Raw genomic sequence first — 19,675 nt, forward strand, 5'->3', positions numbered from 1 at the left:
TCTATGAGCAGCAGTTAGAAGTGGATTTTTACTCTAGACTGGGCAACAGAGGGACATCCCATCTCTAATAAGGGAAGTCTTTTAAGTCTTAATTTTAGTTGGAAGATAATGGCGATTGTAACTGGCCCAAGTAAATGACAGATAGTTACAGGAATGTTATTCAAGTCTTTTAACGCCAAAGATCAGGTGCTCCCTGCTGCAGTTACCAACGATTCTTATCTTTTTAAAAATAATTTTTGATTCCTAAGTAGTAAAGGTGAAAGATCTCTTGTATGAACCTCCGTCATTTACAATTATTAAGTAACACCGAAAAAAACAAACTCTTTTTTTTTTTTGAAAGAGAGAGAGGGAGAGACTCATTCTGTCTCCCAGGCTAGGGTGCAATGACACAATTATATCTCACTGCAGCCTCAAACCCCTGGACTTAAGCAATCCTCCTATCAGAGCTTCTCGAGTAGCTGGGACTACAGGTGTACACCACACATCTGGCTAATTTTTTTTTTTTCTTTTTGGTAGAGACAGAGTGGTGCTATGTTGCCTAGGCTGGTCTCAAACTCCTGGCCTCAAGGGGTCCTCCCGTCTCAGCCTCCTGAAGAGGTGGGATTACAGGTGTGAGCCACCATGCTAGCTAAAACCAAGATCTTGATAACACTGACCTAAATTAAGATTATTTTTCCCCACATTAGAAAAAGAAAGAAACTTACAAATGTCACATAATAGGAAAAAACCTAAGAAACGAGATGTACTCAATCCAAGACACAAATAGTTTGCCAAGAAGAGAAAGGTAAAGAAAAACTAGGACATGCATTATTTTCCCCCCACACAATTAAGACTTCAGAACATTCTTTTGATATAAAAGAAAAACATTAGAATTATGTGATTCCCTGCAAAGGACTAAGAAAATTAAGCACTAATCAAAGATAATCTTTAATTTTCATGCCAACCAATAAAAACAATTCCCTCACCTGAACAAGGGAGTCTTCCACTTTACAAAATCACGAATCTTCCTGTACCAAAAGAGGTTCACTTCTCTTACAGCCATCCTGGCTGATGAGTGTGTCTAAATAGTTGGGTGGCGGGAAGATCAGATTACTCTTCCGCTTCCGCCTGGAAAGAAACTCACCTGAAGTCGCCTGGGGTCTCCTTTCGTTTCAAGTAAATCCTGAGTTGTGAGAAGAGACTCGCTTTTCTCACAGCTCTCCTGGCTGATGAGCGTGTCCGCATAGTTGGGCTGGGGGAAGATCAGATGACTCTTCCGCGAGTCTGCAGTGAGTGAGACCTCGTGGGAATAGGTCTGCAGGAAAGCCCGAACCCCGTCTACGCCCACAAAGTGTGAGCCGGGCATGCTCGCCAAGCCACCTCCCAAAGCCTGCAGCCGGCGTGACTTGTGCCAGCGCCGAAGCCTGAGCGCCAGCAGCACGATGACGAAGGCCAAGAAGACGCAGGAGACCACGGCCACCGCCACCACCAGGTACAGCGTGAGGTCAGAGTTGTGAGAACCGTCGGAGGGCTCCAGGCTGCCCAGGTCGGCCAGGATTTCCGGGATGCTGTCGGCCACAGCCACGGTGAGCGTGACAGTGGCGGAGAGAGGGGGCTGGCCGTGGTCCTGGACGGCCACCACGAGGCTCTGCTTGAGCGCGTCTCTGTCCAGCAGGGCCCGAGCCGTGCGCACCTCGCCCGTGTGCAGCCCCACCGCGAAGAGTCCCGGCTCGCTGGCCTTGAGCAGGCGGTAGGACAGCCAGGCGTTCTGGCCCGAGTCTCTGTCCACCGCCACCACCTTGGTCACCAGGTAGCCAGGCTCTGCGGAGCGGGGCGCCAGCTCCACGCCAGTGGAACCGTCTGTGGGGATGGCAGGATACAGGATCTCGGGCGCATTGTCATTCTGGTCCAGCACAAACAGGCTCAGTGACACGTTGCTGCTAAGAGGCGGGTCCCCGCTGTCGCTGGCTGTCACCCACAGCTGTAGGTCTCTCAACTGCTCATAGTCGAAGGAGCGCAGGGTGTACAGAATCCCAGTGTCGGAGTTGATGGACACGTAGGAGGACAGGGGCGCCCCCTGGAGGGTGTCTTCTGCCAGTGAGTAGGAGACTCGGGCGTTCTGGTCCATATCAGGGTCCAGTGCATTCACAGAGAAGATGGAGGCGCCCCTGGGGTTGTTTTCAAGGACATAGACTGAGTAGGATGAGTGGGGGAAGGTGGGCGGGTTGTCGTTGGTGTCTGCCACATTTAGGGAGATGATTGTTTCTGTTGACAGAGGTGGTGTTCCTTTGTCCGTGGCTGTCACAGTAATGTTGTATAAGGATACCTCTTCCCGGTCTAGAGCTGCATTTGTCACTAATCGATAATAATTGCTAACTGACTTTTCCAATTCAAATGGGAGACTTCTCGGGATGGAACAGGTTACCAGGCCATTCAGGCCAGAGTCTCGATCGAACACTTGAAAAAGAGCGATGACTGTTCCTGGAGGTGCACTTTCAGCAATTGTTCTGCTTCCAGATGTAACAACCACTTCTGGTACATTATCATTGACATCCAAGATAGTTATTAAGACTTTCGCTCTGTCTCGAAGACCTGGCTGATCCCGGGCTTCAACACCCAGCTCATAAAATCTCGATTCCTCATAGTCTAGATTTGCAGAAGTTGAAATTTCTCCAGTCAAAACATTCAAACAGAAAATTTGTGAGATCTTTTCTGTAATCTTCACAAAGTAATAAGTTACTTCCCCGTGGACTCCTTCATCCTGGTCGGTGGCATTTACTGCCAACACTGGTGTGCCTACTGGCAGGTTTTCAGGAACACTTATACGGTAGACAGGCTGAGTAAACACTGGAGCGTTGTCATTCACATCTACAACTGTTACCAGAATTCGGGCAACGCTTGAGCGGACAGGGTCACCGCCATCCATGGCAGTAAGGACCAGGTGGTAAACGGCTTCTCCTTCCCGGTCCAGGGTGCCCTCCAGCACCAGCTCCGGGTACTTGGGCCCATGGCCTTCGCTTTGCACGTCCACTGAGAAGTGACTATTACCACTGAGCTTAAAGCCCTGAAGGGAGTTTATTCCCACATCAGGGTCATAGACCTCCGTTAGTGGAAAACGAGAGGATGGAGCTGCATTTTCGAGAATTTTCACTTCCAATTCTTCTTTTAAGAATTGGGGTGTATTGTCATTAATGTCCACTATTTCCACTTCCACGGGATAAAGATTCAGTTTATCCTCGACAAGGATGTTAAAACTCACCAGACACCGCGGGCTCTGAGCACAGAGCTCCTCCCGGTCTATCCTACCCGCGGTGACCAAGCTGCCGCTTCGCGGGTTCAGAGAGAAAAGCTGCGTCCTACCTCTGAAGACGATGCGGACTCCATGCTCCGCCAGCTCCCGGGGCTCCAGTTCCAGGTCTTTGGCGATGTTGCCTACGAAGGAGCCTTTCTCCAGCTCCTCGGGAATAGAGTAGCGGATCTGCGCTGCCGCGGCCCCCCACAGCGTCCCCAGGAGCGTGAGGAGCAGGACCTGCTCGCTGCGCAGCGGACGCCTCTGCAGAGGCGCCATTACTGGTTTATTAGAGACTTCTCTGGGATTAAGAAGAGGAAAAACAGGTCTTCATCACTTTTGCTCTTCTCAGAAATAGCGGTGAAGTTCCTTCAACAAGCAGAGACTGGATGCGAAGCGTTTCAGGTCAGAATTTCCGCACAGCTTTCCTGCTTTCCTGTCTGATTTGCTTTGTGGTTGGAGGATGTAACTCAAGTTTCCGTTGATTTTCTTGCCCGGGTTAGTGAACAGCGACGCTCAGAGTCCTAACTTAATACTGCATCGTTTTGTGAAACTATCATACAGAGGCTTTTATTTCTGCTAAATCTGCATAGATGACACTCATAATATTTCCCTTCCCAAGACAATGAAGCATTTAGAAGAGTGCAAGAGATTATTCTGAATAATTTTAAATGTTCTCTGATGTTTACCATTCATTTTTATGAAAATATCTCTTAGGATCTTGGGGAACAGAAATAATATTACAATCTTCTGTAAATTTTGAATTATCATATTTCACCATCATTTACACTAGTCCCACTTTCAATAAGGGTACCAACAACCACAAACACATTTTTTTGAGACAAACTCTCTCTCTGTCTCCCAGGCTAGAGTGCAGGGGCACAATTATAGATCATTGCAGCCGCAACCTTCTGGGGTCAAGGGATCCTCCCACCTCAGCCTCCCGAGTAGCTGGGACTACAGGCATATGCTACACAAACACATTTTGAACCAATTCACTATAGTACCCAATACAAGAGTTGCCATTTGAGATCCATTATTTCTTTTGATTAGCATAGAAATTAAAAACTGCCCTGACACAGGCAACATCTGTGTATACTTTAAAAAACATGCAAAGAGAAGTAAAAATATTATATATAGGTTACATTAAAAATGTCTTAAGATATACATTATGTTTAATATATTTTAGGATTGACTGCATTAAAACTAAGTAAACCACTTAATTGTGCAGATTTGTGTCTAATTCTGGATAGATATGTCTGAAAATGACAGTGTGAGACAATACTGTATTAAAAATGTTTCAGATTATAGTGTATTAGGATTAACAAAAATTTCAAGACTATCAAAAGGAGGCTTTCTATGAAAGAACAACTGCCATACAGATATTCTACAGGAAATTCTACAAAGAATTTCCTAGGCACCCTACTCCACACCCAGAAAATCAATAAAATAATGTAATCAGGAAATATTTAATCTGTAAACATTTTATCTCTAAATCAATGAATTGAAACCCAATTATATTTATGGAAGGAAAGGTTTGAAGAAACTCACCTGTTGCAAATTGCCTGAATTAGAAGGCATTTTTGGATTGTCATTACTTTCAAACCAAGACGCTTCACCACATAGCAGATCTTGTGGTGCAGCATCTTCAGCCTTTATATTGAGAAATTTAAACTCGGTGTTTGAGGAATGTGAGGCAGCACACAGACTGTAGGAATAAAGCAAAGTCCTTTCACTGTAGTTGGGGAGAACTCCAGGTACAGTCTTGGAGTAGAGACCAGGCTGAAAGTAGCCCTCAGTGGCGGGTCTGGAAGAGCGTCGCAGGCGCAGGGCGATGGCCAGAATCACCGCGAGGAGGAAGAGCACTGAGATCAAGGCCAACGCCACTACTAGGTGAAACTAGTACTGCCTGAAGGTCAGAGGGAGTGGGACGGTCGCTAAGGTCAGGTTGTATCTCTGGCAAGCTATCTGCGAAGATTAGGTGCGGCGTGACGGTGGCTGAAAGAGGCGGCTGTCCTCCATCACAAACAGTGACCAGCAGGCGCTGGCGGGCGGCCTCCCTGTCGCCCAAGGTACGCGCCGTGCGCACCTCACCGGTGCGCAGCCCCAGGCTGAGCAGCCCGGGCTCGCTAGGCTGCTGAATGTGGTAGGACAGCCAGGCGTTGGGTCCCCAGTCTGCGTCCACCGCCACCACCTTGGTCACCAGGTAGCCAGGCTCTGCAGCGTGCGGCACCATATCGAAGAGCGCAGAGCCGTCGGGCCCCAGAGCTGGGTACAGCACCCGCGGTGCATTGTCGTTGCGGTCGCCCACCAACACCCGCAGGCTCACGTTGGCGCTGAGCGCCGGCGAGCCCTGGTCGCGGGCCTGCAGCGTGAGCTCAAAGGCGCGCAGCTGCTCGTGGTCGAAGGCTCGCTGCACGAACACCACCCCGCTCTGCGCGCTCACGGACACGTAGGACGACAGCTCCCGCGGCTCCAGGTCACTGGCCACGATGTAGTAGTAGACAAGGCCGTTAGGTCCCAAGTCGGGATCCGAGGCGCTAACATGAGCAATGGAGGCTCCAGGCGGGTTGTTCTCAGCTACATGCACCGTGTAGGAGGCCTGGTGGAAAACTGGAACGTTGTCGTTGACATTAAGGATGTGCAGAGTGATGGTCTTGCTGGAGGAGAGCGGTGGATTGCCTTTGTCGGTAGCTGTGATCGTCACATTGTATTCTGGGATCTGCTCCCGGTCCAGGGCTCCATCTGTCACCAACCTGTATGTGTTTTTGGTATCTTGAACGATTTTAAAGGGAAACTTTCCTTTTAGTTGGCATAGGATTTCTCCATTAAATCCAGAATCTAGATCATGTGTTTTGATCAGGGCAATAGCAGTCCCCAGCTCAGCATCTTCTTGTATATGTTGGGATTCAGAAGCCAGGGTTACCTCCAGGGCATTGTCATTTTCATCTGAAATATCTATCTGTACTTTACAATATGTAGTGTGATGTCCACCATCCTTTGTTTCCACCCCAATTGTGTAGCTATCACTCTCTTGAAAGTCCAGTTCTCCAACAGTGGTGAGTTCCCCCGTTTTACTGTCCAGCTTGAACAATTGTCTCACTGCCTTACCAATACTGATGAAGGCATAGATGATCTCGGCATTAACGCCCTCATCCAAGTCAGTGGCCATCACTTTTAATACCAAGGAGCCAGCGGGCAGGTTCTCTGCAACACCGACCCTGTACATGTCCTGAGTAAATACTGGGGGGTTATCATTTGCGTCTGCGACAATTACCCTGATCTGGGTGGTACAGCTTCTGGAGGGCTCGCCCCCATCCACAGCTGCGAGGACCAGGTGGTGATGCGGCTGCTCTTCCCTGTCCAGGGGTGCTTTCAGTACCAGTTCTGGGTACCTACTGCCATCCAGGTTCTCCTTCTGAATTAAAAAGAAGTGCGGATCAGGGCTGAGGTAGTACTGCTGCAGCGAATTGACACCTACATCAGGATCCTGAGCAGATTCCAAGGCAAAGGTGGCTCCAGTGATCGCCAGTTCGCTGATTTCCAGCTCAGTGATATTTTCGCTAACGGTCGGTGGGTTGTCGTTAATATCCTGGATCAGCACGGTTACATGAAAAAAGTTTAAAGGCTTTTCAGCAACCATTTCAAATTCCAGAACACACGTTGACTTCTTGCCACAAATCTCCTCTTGGTCTATACGGTCGCTCACAAATAAGTCCCCATTTTCGGGGCGCACGGTAAAGAATTTCTTCTCTGCAATAACCCGCAGGTTCCGAGTAGGTAAATCCCCTACGCCAAAACCCAGGTCCTTGGCGAGGTTCCCTACCAGGGAGCCTCCTCCGCTATTCCGTCCAGCTCCTCGGGAATAGCGTAGCGGATCGGTTGGGAGAGCCCCTGGCCTAACAAAGAGAGCAGGAAGAGAAACAGCATTCGCCTCCGCTCTGCTGGGCCGCTCCATCCGGAGCTATTTCCCATCCCCCTCTCCGCGCCTTTGCCTTTCTAAATCCGAGGAGAGGAGATCTTTAAATAATCCCAAGACCTCTCTGAGCAGAACCAACTATTTGTTTTGTCTTGGTGCTTCGGTTCTCTGATGGGTGTCTCCGCTGCAGGAAGCCGGATAGAGAGTACACTTTTCTTCCAAGTTGGCTGCGGCGGGAGGAGTCAATACTTTGCACAGCACTAGCCAAGACCGGCACCCAGCGCCTCCGATGCAGAACTGCAGCAGTGGTGACTAAATCCTCTCCAAATAAGGAGCCAGTTAGGAGAAAAATCGGCAGTGTACTGATAGTGATACTTTCTTCCCATTTTAAAAGAACTTTTAAAAAACATTAAATATATTTACTATATCTTTAGTCTGTTATTTCTTTTAATTTGAGCTTCATCCATCCAAATCAAGTACCTTTTACTTGTCAAAGGGCAGAGATAATCTTGCTCAATCCCGTCATGTTTTTTAGTTTCTATTTTCATAAAATGGTCATAATAACATCTTCTCTGCTTACTTTAGTAGAAATGAGGACCAAATAAAATGATACATAGAAAAATCATACGAATGAAAGCTATTTTTGGTGATGGCAGAAGACGCAGTATAAAGATGCTTGAAATATCAGCTTCACGTGTATTGTTATTGCATTCTATTTCCTTTTCTTCTAACTTCTAAAAGTTATAATCTCATAGCTTTTAGTTTCATCCTATGTTTCACTTTCTTCTCTTTTATCTTTATTATTTCCCCCCAAAAGAAGTTACAGGTAATGAGGAAATGATTGACCTTATAAAATAGAAGTATAGCAAGAAGCAAGAGGGTCTCTTTTCCTTTGTTTCCAAGTGTCTACTTTTAATTAAATAAGTATGATTGAAATTTTTACTTTTTTCTGTAGAGGTGGGGTCTCACTATGTTGCCCAGGCTGGGCGTCAACACCTGGCTTTAAGCAATCCTCCCACCTCAGCCTCCCAAAGTGCTGGGATTATAAGGCATGAACCACCCTGGACCAGATGAAAAACTTTCACAGAAGACGTTTCTTCATACTACATCACAATTGTTCTGAACCGTACTGCTTCTTCTCAAGTAGCCTGACAATGATGTGTTTATTAGGATTGGGGAGTGAATTGTGAGTCCTTATAATTATATTATTTAATTATGTAAGTAATCTTCCTGTCCACTTTTCCTTGGTCCCCAGTTTACCATCTGATCATACCAACCTTTTGTTATTTACACTTTTCCCTGGTCAATAACATGCCATTTTCCATGTTTCTCACAGGTGTCTTATAGTTTTAATTACATTTCCAAACCAGAAAATGTTCTTAAAGAAATTATCTTTAGCCTACATAATGTATTGTTATTCTAAAACCAGGCAGGTGTGCAGCAATAAGCAATGAGTTCCACACTGAATTTACCTTATAGTGGAAAAGCATTATAGCATCTTAAACTAGTCATGATATCCAGAATTCTGGACAGCCACTCATTGTCACCTTTATACAAACATCAAAAACATAACTGACTCAAGACTTTGCTCCAAAACATTCCAAAGCAAGGGCCTTCCCACACAATGCCAAGTGTTCATTGTATGAACACTTCAATTAGTATGAAAAATTATTCTTCAGAACACATATAAAACTAAATACTCAGATATTTAAAAGTATATGGTATATATAGTACGTACATTCAGAATGTATGGATCAAGCATTTTATAAAGTCTGTTAGTAGTTTATAGAGGGTTTAAAGATATTTTTCCATTGCACAAAAAAGTTAACTCAGAGGAAGTGTACCCAAATCTATAACCTTTACTTTTTTTCCAAACACCCTACTCTGAGAAGCATATAACATTTTCTTTAAAAAAAAATGGAAAAGCAAGTTTTCACATAGGAGTGAATGATGTCACACCTATTCTATAGATTCTCTTGTTACTCTTTGAATGCATTCACTATTCAGTGAGTTTGTACATTTTACATTTTGGTCAGAATGTCCGTGTGTGTACGTATGTGTGTTTGTGTGTGTGTATGTGTATATATGTGTGTGTGTGTGTGTATAATTGACTGCTCTTTAATAATGTTTAAAAAATAAAAATCAAGTGATCTTAGGTTCTTTAATGTGTCAATTAACCTTTCATGTGGTTGAGTAATGTAGCTTACTATCCCATTTGTAATATTTTATTACCTTTTCCCCTTATTTAGTCATTATTTGAAGCTGATGCTCAAGGTGTTAAAAGTACAAAATTTGAAGGATTAAGAATATTTTAATAAGAAGCATCTGAAAATCATCTTCAGCAAATCAGATGCAGAATGGAAATCTAGTAGTCCTTTCATTACATAATACATCCTCCTGGAATTTGAGGCACTTAGACCAGTATTTCATTAAGGCACATCTATTAATTTAAGATGAACACATCCCTTAGATATGAAATTTAAAATTTTGAACCATCCTTAAATTGAATTCTTTTTTCAAATACAACCTTAGACTCAAGTAATAAAGAAGAATTGCACCTACACTTAAAGAAAAGCTAACATTTCAGTAGGTGCTGATTTTAATAAGTAAAGGGTTTGTCTACAACAGAAGATGCCAGGTATGTGACATATTTACATCTATTGAATGCAGCAGTATGTAACTCTTTGGAGGCTTTACATCACAGAACAAAGCCCAACTTTAAGGTTCCTTTACACTGATTTCTTCTCTCAACAAGCCCACATATCCAATAATTACATGGCTTAACACAAACTTTCCAGACTTTAGAATGCTACATGTTATCATCACTATAAATTTAATCTACTTTTCTGATATTTATGATGCAGAAGTTCTCTGTACCTTTCCACTGATTTATGTAAATACTGTAAATTATTTCCTTAAACAAATTGCAGGTAGACTAAAATATCAATCCTACACATTATCCTTTCCAAAACACGTACACTAACGGTGTCTACGCAGACACTCAAAAGAGAACAATACATATAACAATTTGAATTAATAAAACATCTCTGCTATTAATAGAACTGCAGTTCCAATATAGCAAAATATTTGGGTAAAATGATTATATTTAACCACTTTCCTTTAAAGTATTTGTTTCACTTAAGTCTACAGATATCAGCTAGACTTCCCAAAACAGAATTTGAAAACAAATGGAGAAAGAGTGAATTGAAAAAAATTAATCTCCAATAGAGCAAATAATATTCCACTATTTGCATAACTAGCTGATTTTGAATATGACAGATAAATGAAAAAAGAAACAAACAAAAATGTTCTGGTCATCCTTACCGAAAGAGAAAACTAACCTGAACTCGCCGTTCTTCTTTGTTTGCATCTACCTTATCAGACATCAGAAGAGGCTCGCTTTTTTCACAGCTCTCTTCACTAAGGAGCGTGTCTGCATAGTTGGGCTGGGGAAAGATCAGGTGACTCTTCCTCGAGTCTGCGGTGAGGGAGACCTCGTGGGAATAGGTCTGCAGGAAAGCCCGAACCCCATCCATGCCCACAAAGTGTGAGGCGGGCACACTCGCCAACCTGCTGCCTTCAGCCTGAAGCAGGCGTGACTTGTGCCAGCGCCTCAGTCTGAGTGCCAGCAGCACAATGACAAAGGCCAAGAAGACGCAGGAGACTGCAGCCACTGCCACCACAAGATAGAATGTGAGATCCAAATCCTCAGGGTCAATGGGGGTCTTCATACTGCCAAGGTCAGCAAGGATGTCAGGGATCCTGTCTGCCACGGCCACCGTGACTGTGACGGTGGCTGACAGAGGGGGCTGGCCATGGTCTTCCACGGCCACTATGAGGCTCTGCTTGAGTGCGTCTCTGTCCAGCAGGGTCCGCGCTGTCCGCACTTCGCCTGTGTGCAGCCCAACCGCAAAGAGTCCAGGCTCGCTGGCCTTAAGCAGACGGTAGGATAGCCAGGCATTCTGGCCTGAATCTTTGTCCACCGCTACCACCTTGGTCACCAGGTAGCCAGGTTCTGCGGAGCGGGGCGCCAGCTCCACGCCCGTGGAACCGTCTGTGGGGAGGGTGGGGTACAGGATCTCGGGCGCATTGTCGTTCTGGTCCAGCACAAACAGGCTCAGTGACACGTTGCTGCTAAGTGGAGGGTTCCCATTGTCGCTGGCTGTCACCCACAACTGTAGGTCTCTCAACTGCTCATAATCGAAGGATCTCAGCGCATACAGGACACCGGTGTCAGAGTTAATGGAGACATAGGAGGACAAGGGCGCCCCCTGAAATGTGTCTTCAGCCAGGGAGTAGGTGACTCGAGCATTGTCGCCGCTGTCGGGGTCATGGGCTGTCACAGAGAAGATAGAGACACCTCTGGGGTTGTTTTCTGGGAGAGAGGTGGAATAGGAGGCTTGAGGGAAATTGGGTGGGTTGTCATTGACGTCTGCTACTTTCAAGGGGATGTGGTTTTCTGCAGAGAGGGGCGGGGTTCCATGGTCAATGACGGTTAAAGTGATATTATAATCTGAAGTCTCTTCTCTGTCCAGGTTTCTAGTTGTTAATAGGTGATAGTAATTATCAACTGACTTCTCCAGTTTAAAAGGCAAGTTCCTAGGAATAGAGCATGCAATCTCACCATTTTCTCCAGAATCACCATCATGTACACTAAACAGCGCGATTACAGTTCCTGGAAGACAGTCTTCAGAGAGGGAACTGGTCAGAGAGGTGAGGATCACTTCGGGGGCATTGTCATTCACATCCTGTACTGTGACCACCACCTTAGCGCTGGCAAGAAGAGCGCCTCCATCCTGAGCTACCACTTCCATGAGGTAGAATCTGGATTCTTCATAGTCCAGCGGTTGTAGAGTTGAGATTTCCCCCAGGTTGGAATCAAGATGGAAAGTCTCCGAAATTTTGTCTTCTTCATTGCGAAAAGAGTAGGTCAATTTCCCGTTTATTCCCTCATCTGGATCCGTGGCGGTTAGCGTGAGCAGCCGAGTGCCCACAGGTATGTTCTCCGGAACACTCACGCTGTACTCGGATGGCGTGAACAGGGGTGCATTGTCGTTTGCGTCGAGTACTGTAACACGGATGTGCGTGGTGCCGGAGAGTACCGGGTCTCCGCCATCTAAAGCTGTGAGGAGGAGGTCGTGAACAGTCTCTTTCTCGCGGTCTAGGGGCTGTTCCAACACCAGCTCCGGATACTTTTGTCCATCAGTTCCGCTTACCACATCCAGAGAGAAGTGCAGATTGGAGCTGAGCTGGTAACTCCGGAGGGAGTTCACACCCACATCTGCATCCCGCGCGAAGGGAAGCACTAAACGTGTCCCTGCAGCCGCATTTTCATTAACTTTGACTTTTAACTCCTCATCCCGGAAACGCGGGAAGTTATCATTAATATCGATTATTTCTACTTCTACTACAATAATTTTCATTTTGTTCTCAACTAAGATGTTAAAGTTCACCACACACAGCGGGCTCTGAGCGCAGAGCTCCTCCCGGTCTATCCTGCCCGCGGTGACCAAGCTGCCGCTTCGCGGGTTCAGAGCGAAAAGCTGCGTCCTACCTCTGGAGATGATGCGGACTCCGTGCTCCGCCAGCTCCCGGGGCTCCAGTCCAAGGTCCTTGGCGATGTTGCCGACGAAGGAGCCTTTGTCCAGCTCCTCCGGCATCGAGTAGCTGATCTGCCCGGATCCCGGTTGGCACAGCGTCCCCAGGAGCATGAAGGGCAGCAGCAGCTCTCCGCAGGCCCAGCGCCTCGGTGGACTCGCCATTGCCTTCTCTCTGCCCAATTTTCTCTTAGTTCTGGTTCAGCCTGCTGTTTCCTTATTTATCTAAAGCCGATGGGTACATATTCCCCGACGAAAATGGGCGTGGAGCGTTGGCTTTTCGTAGGAGCTTGTCTGGTTTGTGTGTTTAGTATGGAGGGAGCAGAGTCGGGTCGCCTCTGCTGCAGCTCCTTTCCCACTTTGGTCAACAGCGACGCTCAGAGTCCTAACCAGTGACTGCACCAAATTCCATTTTTATTTCTCCTAAGTTTAGTTGTAATTTTATTTCTAATAATGTTGCCATATCCTTAATGTTTAACTGTGTAACATTGTCTATGACTGTTAATTCAGCTTTAATTCTGAAATAGCAAGACTTCCACAATTACTGAGATCAATATTATTAGATTCCAATACCTTACAAAAATTTTATTTAATGTGTCACTGGGGGAGCCTATGTCCTTTATTTACTTCTTACCTATGTTTAGTCCTTTAAATTAGGACATTCAAATTCTTACCTTTGTAGAATTCAAGATTTCATCTCTTTATTAGGATGCATTTAGGAAAACGTGCTTATTTGCACATAAGAATGCCAAGGAAACAAACCCAATTCTCAATGCACCTTTCCAAACAGGACTACTGATTTATATAAGTTATATTAGCTGTCATATGCAGAAGAAATACAGATCTTTATTACTTGTGAGGACTTTGAGAAAGTTTCTCCACTATCTCAGACAGTGTTAGAGTAGGGTTAACTAAGCATTTTTACGTTTTTCTATTATCATGTTCAAATATTTGTAGTTCCAATGACAATCAGTATAGCAACTGTGGAGGGTGGGGCTTTATTTCATCATCTATGCAGGAAAGCATGACCAGATACTTATTGAGCAGTACTGAGTGGCCTTTCTATGTTGAGACAGTTATTTAGTGCTATCATCTTTATATGACAACAGAAATAGAAAAACCTCTTGATTGAAAAAAATGAACATTTCAGAAAGTCATTTTGTTTAATGACACTTTCATAGAAAACTAAGAAAATAAAAATTCTATATAATTAGGAAATTCAAAAGCAAAGATTTGAGTAATATTTGGTAGAAAATGATGTGAACATAGGTTGTAAGATTTTTCTCAATGTGTAATTTTTCTCAAGAGCAATTTGTTAAAATGCATGTTAGAGAATGATTTCTCACATTTGTTAAATGCACTCTTTATAGCAGACACCTCAGACCTCAAACATTGCCTATCCTTTAGAAATATGCTTGTGATTCCAAGACACTTAGCTTACCCAGTGTGGGTCTTCAAGTCAATGGGACAATGTCCTACCCATGCCCTGCAATTAACAAGCCATGCCATTATGTAAAAGTCTTTCATCTTTGGTTCCCAATTTCCAAAAACTACTAAAATGAAGACTCTCTTTACTCTGAAGTACTATGATGCTAAGAGGAAGTAAAACAAAAATTTGAATAATAAAGAGCCTGAAGGTGAAAGTAATTGCCTAAAGTCCCAATCGTAACAAATCTTCAGAGAGAAGCAAAGACGAGGAAGAAAAAGAAATACAGTGCAGTACCTCATGTGATAAAGGTTTGCAATTATTGCTAAATAAATCTCACACTTCAGAGAGAAAACACTTAAAATTAAGTTAAATAAGATTAAGATAATTAAGGCACAACATTGACCAAATCTAACTCACAGACAAAGAAATTGCAATGGAACTTCCTACCCAAATTAGGTGAAACAATAAAACCAGAAGTGAAAATAAATTAATTAAAGCTCACCTTTAAAATAGTATCTGAGGCAAAAGGGACCCCAGCGTCTGCATGATTTGTATTTTGTTCCCAAGAGGCATTGTCACAGAGGAGATCTTGTGAGGGAACCAATTCCGGGGTTACGTTCAGAAAATTAAACTCTGTCTTGGCTGATTGTGAGGCAACACACAGGTTGTAGGAAAAGGGCAATGTTCCCTCACTGTAATTGGGGAGAACCCCAGGTCCAGGCTTGGAGCACTGACTAGACTGAAAGCAGCCCCAAGCGTCTGAACTGGAAGAGCGTCGCAGGCGCAGGGAGATTGCCAGAATCACCGCGAAGAGGAAGAGCACTGAGATCAAGGCCAAGGCCACCACCAGGTAAAACTGCAGTTCCGTCTGGGGGTCAGAGGGCTCAGGGCGGTCGCTAAGGTCTGGCAATACCTCTTGCAGGCTATCCGCGAAGATTAGGTGCAGCGTGGCGGTGGCGGAGAGTGGCGGCTGTCCTCCATCACGCACAGCGACCAGCAGGCGCTGGCGGGCCGCGTCCCTCTCGCCCAAGGCACGCGCTGTGCGCACCTCACCCGTGCGCAGCCCCAGGCTGAAGAGCCCGGGCTCGCTAGCCTGCAGCACGTGGTAGGACAGCCAAGCGTTGTGTCCCGAGTCTGCGTCCACCGCCACCACCTTGGTCACCAGGTAGCCGGGCTCTGCTGCGCGTGGCACCATATCGAAGAGGGCGGAGCCATCGGGCCCCAGCGCGGGGTACAACACCAGTGGCACATTGTCATTGAGGTCGCCCACTAACACGCGGAGGCTCACGTTGGCGCTGAGCGCAGGTGAGCCCTGGTCGGTGGCCTGCAGTGTGAGTTCGAAGGCGCGCAGCTGCTCATGATCGAAGGCGCGCTGCGCGAACACCACCCCGCTCTGCGCGCTCACGGACACGTAGGATAAAATCTCCCGCGGCTCCAGGTCGCTCGCTACGATGGAGTAGGAAACTTGGCCATTGGGGCCCAAGTCAGGGTCAGAGGCACTGATTTGAGCGATAGAGGCGCCAGGAGGATTGTTCTCTGCCACGTGAACCATGTAGCAAGTCTGTTGGAAAAGTGGGGCATTATCGTTGACGTCGGAGATGTGCAGGGTGACAATTATGCTGGAGGAGAGAGGCGGCTTGCCCCCGTCGGTGGCTGTGATGGTGAGATTGTATTCTGGGATCTCCTCCCGGTCCAGGGCGCCGTCTGTTATTAGTCTGTAATAGTTCTTTGAGGAAGATTTCAAAATAAACTTGGCATTTCCCAACACTTGGCAGTAAACTTCTCCATTTTCTCCAGAGTCTCTGTCTCTCGTTTTTATCAAGGCGATGACCGTTCCTGGTGGCGAATCCTCTGGTAGGGGAGTAAATACTGAAGTCACAATAACTTCAGGTGCACAATCATTCTCATCAAGAATTTCAACTTGGATACTGCAGTGGGCTGCTAGATCTCCAGGATCTTTTGCTTCAATACTCAGAGTGTAACTACTTGCAATCTCAAAATCCAAATCATCCTTTGTCGTGATTTCTCCTGTTTTTTCATTTAAGTTGAAAAAGCGTTTGACTTGTTCGTCCACATTATGAAAGGAGTAGGTGATCTCCGCGTTTATGCCTTCATCCTGGTCAGTGGCCGTCACTTGAAGCACAAAGAAGCCCGGGGGCACGTCCTCCCTCAGGGTGACCCTGTACACATCCTGGCTGAACACCGGAGGGTTATCATTGGCATCCGTGACTTGGATTCGGATTTGGGTCGTGCCGCTTTGAGGTGGGTCTCCGCCATCCACAGCTGTGAGGACCAGTTGATGGAAACTATGCTCTTCTCTGTCCAGAGAATGTTTTAGAATCAGCTCAGGATATTTACGTCCATCTGGAGTCTGTTTCTCAGCGAGATCAAAGTACTCGTTGTCATTAAGGTGGTATCTTTGTAGTGAATTAGGACCAACATCTGAATCCAGGGCTGGGTCAAGTGGAAATGTTGTACCTGGCTTAGTGGATTCGCCAATTTTTAAATGAATCTTACTCTGTTTGAATAGTGGGGTATTATCATTTATATCCTGCACAATTACTGCTATGTGGAAAATATTTAGTGGGTTTTCAGCGACAGTATCGAAATCCAGAACACACAGAGGCTGCTTCCCGCATATCTGCTCTCGGTCTATTTTGTCACCCACAAGTAAGTCCCCGCTTTCTGGGTTTACTGTGAAATATTCCCTCTCTGCGCTAACCCGCAGCTTCCGGGCAGGCAAGTCCCGGACGCTGAGCCCCAGATCCTTGGCGAGGTTTCCTACGACAGAGTTTTTGGCCAGCTCCTCTGGAATTGAATAGCGGATCTGGTCTGAGAGAGCCCCGGGGAACAAAGACAACAGGAAGGGCAACAGTACCTGCAGCCACCACACCAGCCCGTATCTCCCTGCGCTAGTCTTCATCTTCTGTCTCCCTCGGGCTCCCTGTGCTCCTTTGCCCATAGGAGGAATAAGCCTTCCGAGGATGGCAGAATCCGGGCTCAGGTCACTTTTCTGCTTTTGTTTTCTGTTTCCGAATCTACACTGGCCTCCTCTGCGTGGTTGGTTTGTGCAGGAAGTTCCCTTCTAAGAGGCTCCCAAAAGCTTCTCTGGATCTTCTCTTCGTTCTTTTGACCGACAGCGACGCTCAGAGGTTTTCTCAGGAAACTGCACCAACGGCTTGTAAATGTTTGCTAAGAACATTTTTCTTTTCTTCTTCTTCTTTTTTTTTTTAATTTATAAAGTCTTCATTTGTTTTTAAATATGCGAAATATTCATATAGTTCCAAATTCAAAAGGTGCATTCATCCCTGCTTTAGATGAGGAGAATTGCTTTCACAGGGGAAATGAGTGTTAACGTTTCTTGGGTATCCTTCTGGAGATATGTTTTACATAGTGCAACGGATTTTTATAAATATTCTGTCTCCTTCTTTACACAAATGTAAGCATACAACATACCATGTTCTTCACATTGCTTTTATATTTGTTATATCTTAAAGATCATATCAGTACACAGAGAGCTTTCCCATTTATTTTTATAGTTATCTAGTGGCCCATAATATAGTTATCTAGTAGTCCATAATATGAATATACAACAATTTGTTTAATCAACATTGTTATTTACTAAAAGAAACTCACTGCCCATTCTAACAAAAACACATTTTTTAAAAAATTTGATTTTAGGTTATAAATTATCTACTGCTTTCCTAGGCCTTTAAAACGTATGGCACTCTCATTCTGGAATATATTCCTAATGCCAACACCTGAATATTCTTGACACAGTTTCAGGCCAATTGAGCATTTCCAAATTATATTTTATGGCTTAATTACTTTAAACAATCTCTCCTCAGATGTGAGTTGTCTCTCAACATTCACTTGTTATTTCTGCTTTCTGCTTACCAACCCAGGTAACTGCATATCATATTCCAGCTTACTCTACATATTGCACCACATGTTTCTATGAATACAAAACCATGTAGAAACTAAAACTCTCCTTTGTAAATCAAATTGAGGCATATTCCACAGTCTATCACTACAACTTCCAGTTATCAAATTACACTAATTTGTGTAAGCATATGCATTCATGAATTTTGAATTAACTCACAGAACTAAATGAAAGCACAAAGAACAAAAGTGTTGTATATCCCCTACACACAAAATATTTTCCCACATATAAAATAATCCCAGAGCCACATGGTGACAGAAATATCTGATAGCAATTTGTAGCAATAGGGATGAGGCCAACTTACTAAGCAGCATAAATCATATCAGTCCAGAACCCAAGTAACTCAACCTTTGAAAGAGGCTCACATGATGAAAAGAGAAAAGACTCCAAAAACTTATATTTTTCCTTAGAAATCAAGAAAGTCTCGCCTTTTCACAAGATGGCACCAAAAGCAAAGAAGGAAGCTCCTGTCCCTCCTAAAGCCGAAGCCAAAGCGAAGGCTTTAAAGGCCAAAAAGGCAGTGTTGAAAGGTGTCCACAGCCACAAAAAAAAGAAGACCCGCACGTCACCCACCTTCCCGCGGCTCAAGACACTGTGACTCCAGAGACAGCCCAAATATCCTCGGAAGAGCGCCCCGAGGAGAAACAAGCTTGACCACTATGCTATCATCAAGTTTCCGCTGACCACTGAGTCTACTATGAAGAAGATAGAAGACAACAACACACTTGTGTTCATTGTGGATGTTAAAGCCAACAAGCACCAGATTAAACAGGCTGTGAAGAAGCTCTATGACATTGATGTGGTCAAGGTCAACACCCTGATTCGGCCTGATGGAGAGAAAAAGGCATATGTTTGACTGGCTCCTGATTATGATGCTTTGGATGTTGCCAACAAAATTGGGATCATCTAAACTGAGTCCAGCTGCCTAATTCTAAATATATATATATATATATATATATATCTTTTCAACAACAACAACAACAAAAGAAATCAAGAAAGTCTCAATAGTGATGTCATGATAGGCAATTTAAAAATTATTAAAGTTACTTCTAGAATCTACTTAAATATGAGTGAAATTAACTTTGAAATATTTCTCATAATCACAGGAGTGCACCAAAGGAATCACGTATAGTCACCGCTGGTGCATCTCAGAACAGCAACAAGAAAATACTTGAAATGTAACAGTTCATTGAGAAAATATCCTGTTAAAGTTATATCTAAAAGTTAAACTCATAAGTTGCCAGTATTCTTAAATTGATGTTGCCTATTATAATGCAAAATACCCTTTCAAGGAAGGAAAAGTAAACTTCAAGTAAAGCATGGTACAGTATAAAAATAGGAAATTAAAAAATCCTCAGTCCAGATCCAATAATAACTTCATGAGAAAGAATATTGTAAACGTGAATTTACACAATTGCCTTCTATTTCACAGGTCTCTTGTATCTTTGCAGTAACACCTAAAGGAAAAGGAAATTTATTCTTTATTTTATTTTACTTTATTTTATTTTACTTCTTGGAG

At 44.6% G+C, this 19,675-nt stretch overlaps 4 protein-coding genes and 1 pseudogene across 4 annotated transcripts; 1 reads left to right on the top strand and 4 right to left on the bottom strand.

Moving 5' to 3' along the window:
- Positions 1-1,084: 1,084 nt before the first annotated feature.
- Positions 1,085-3,665, bottom strand: LOC112617193 (protocadherin gamma-A6). The gene has a single exon (XM_025373950.1). It carries the CDS (start codon positions 3,545-3,547, stop codon positions 1,085-1,087), a length of 2,463 nt encoding a protein of 820 aa, XP_025229735.1. The 5' UTR covers positions 3,548-3,665.
- Positions 3,666-4,789: 1,124 nt separating this feature from the next.
- Positions 4,790-7,243, bottom strand: LOC112617196 (protocadherin gamma-B3-like). The gene is given in 3 exon segments (XM_025373953.1): positions 4,790-5,168; positions 5,170-7,106; positions 7,109-7,243. Coding segments are annotated over 3 exon segments (2,451 nt in total).
- Positions 7,244-10,507: 3,264 nt separating this feature from the next.
- LOC112617197 (protocadherin gamma-A5) lies at positions 10,508-13,112 on the bottom strand. Its single transcript, XM_025373954.1, has one exon. The coding sequence runs from the start codon at positions 12,947-12,949 to the stop codon at positions 10,508-10,510; it is 2,442 nt and encodes an 813-aa protein (XP_025229739.1). The 5' UTR covers positions 12,950-13,112.
- A 1,588-nt stretch (positions 13,113-14,700) lies between these two features.
- Positions 14,701-17,944, bottom strand: LOC112617195 (protocadherin gamma-B2). Its single transcript, XM_025373952.1, has one exon. The coding sequence runs from the start codon at positions 17,173-17,175 to the stop codon at positions 14,701-14,703; it is 2,475 nt and encodes an 824-aa protein (XP_025229737.1). The 5' UTR covers positions 17,176-17,944.
- A 651-nt stretch (positions 17,945-18,595) lies between these two features.
- On the top strand, positions 18,596-19,066 carry LOC112617198 (annotated as a pseudogene).
- Positions 19,067-19,675: the final 609 nt, after the last annotated feature.

The sequence above is a fragment of the Theropithecus gelada genome, unplaced genomic scaffold, assembly GCF_003255815.1.
Source record: "Theropithecus gelada isolate Dixy unplaced genomic scaffold, Tgel_1.0 HiC_scaffold_15891, whole genome shotgun sequence".
NCBI classification, from domain to species: Eukaryota; Metazoa; Chordata; class Mammalia; order Primates; family Cercopithecidae; genus Theropithecus; species Theropithecus gelada.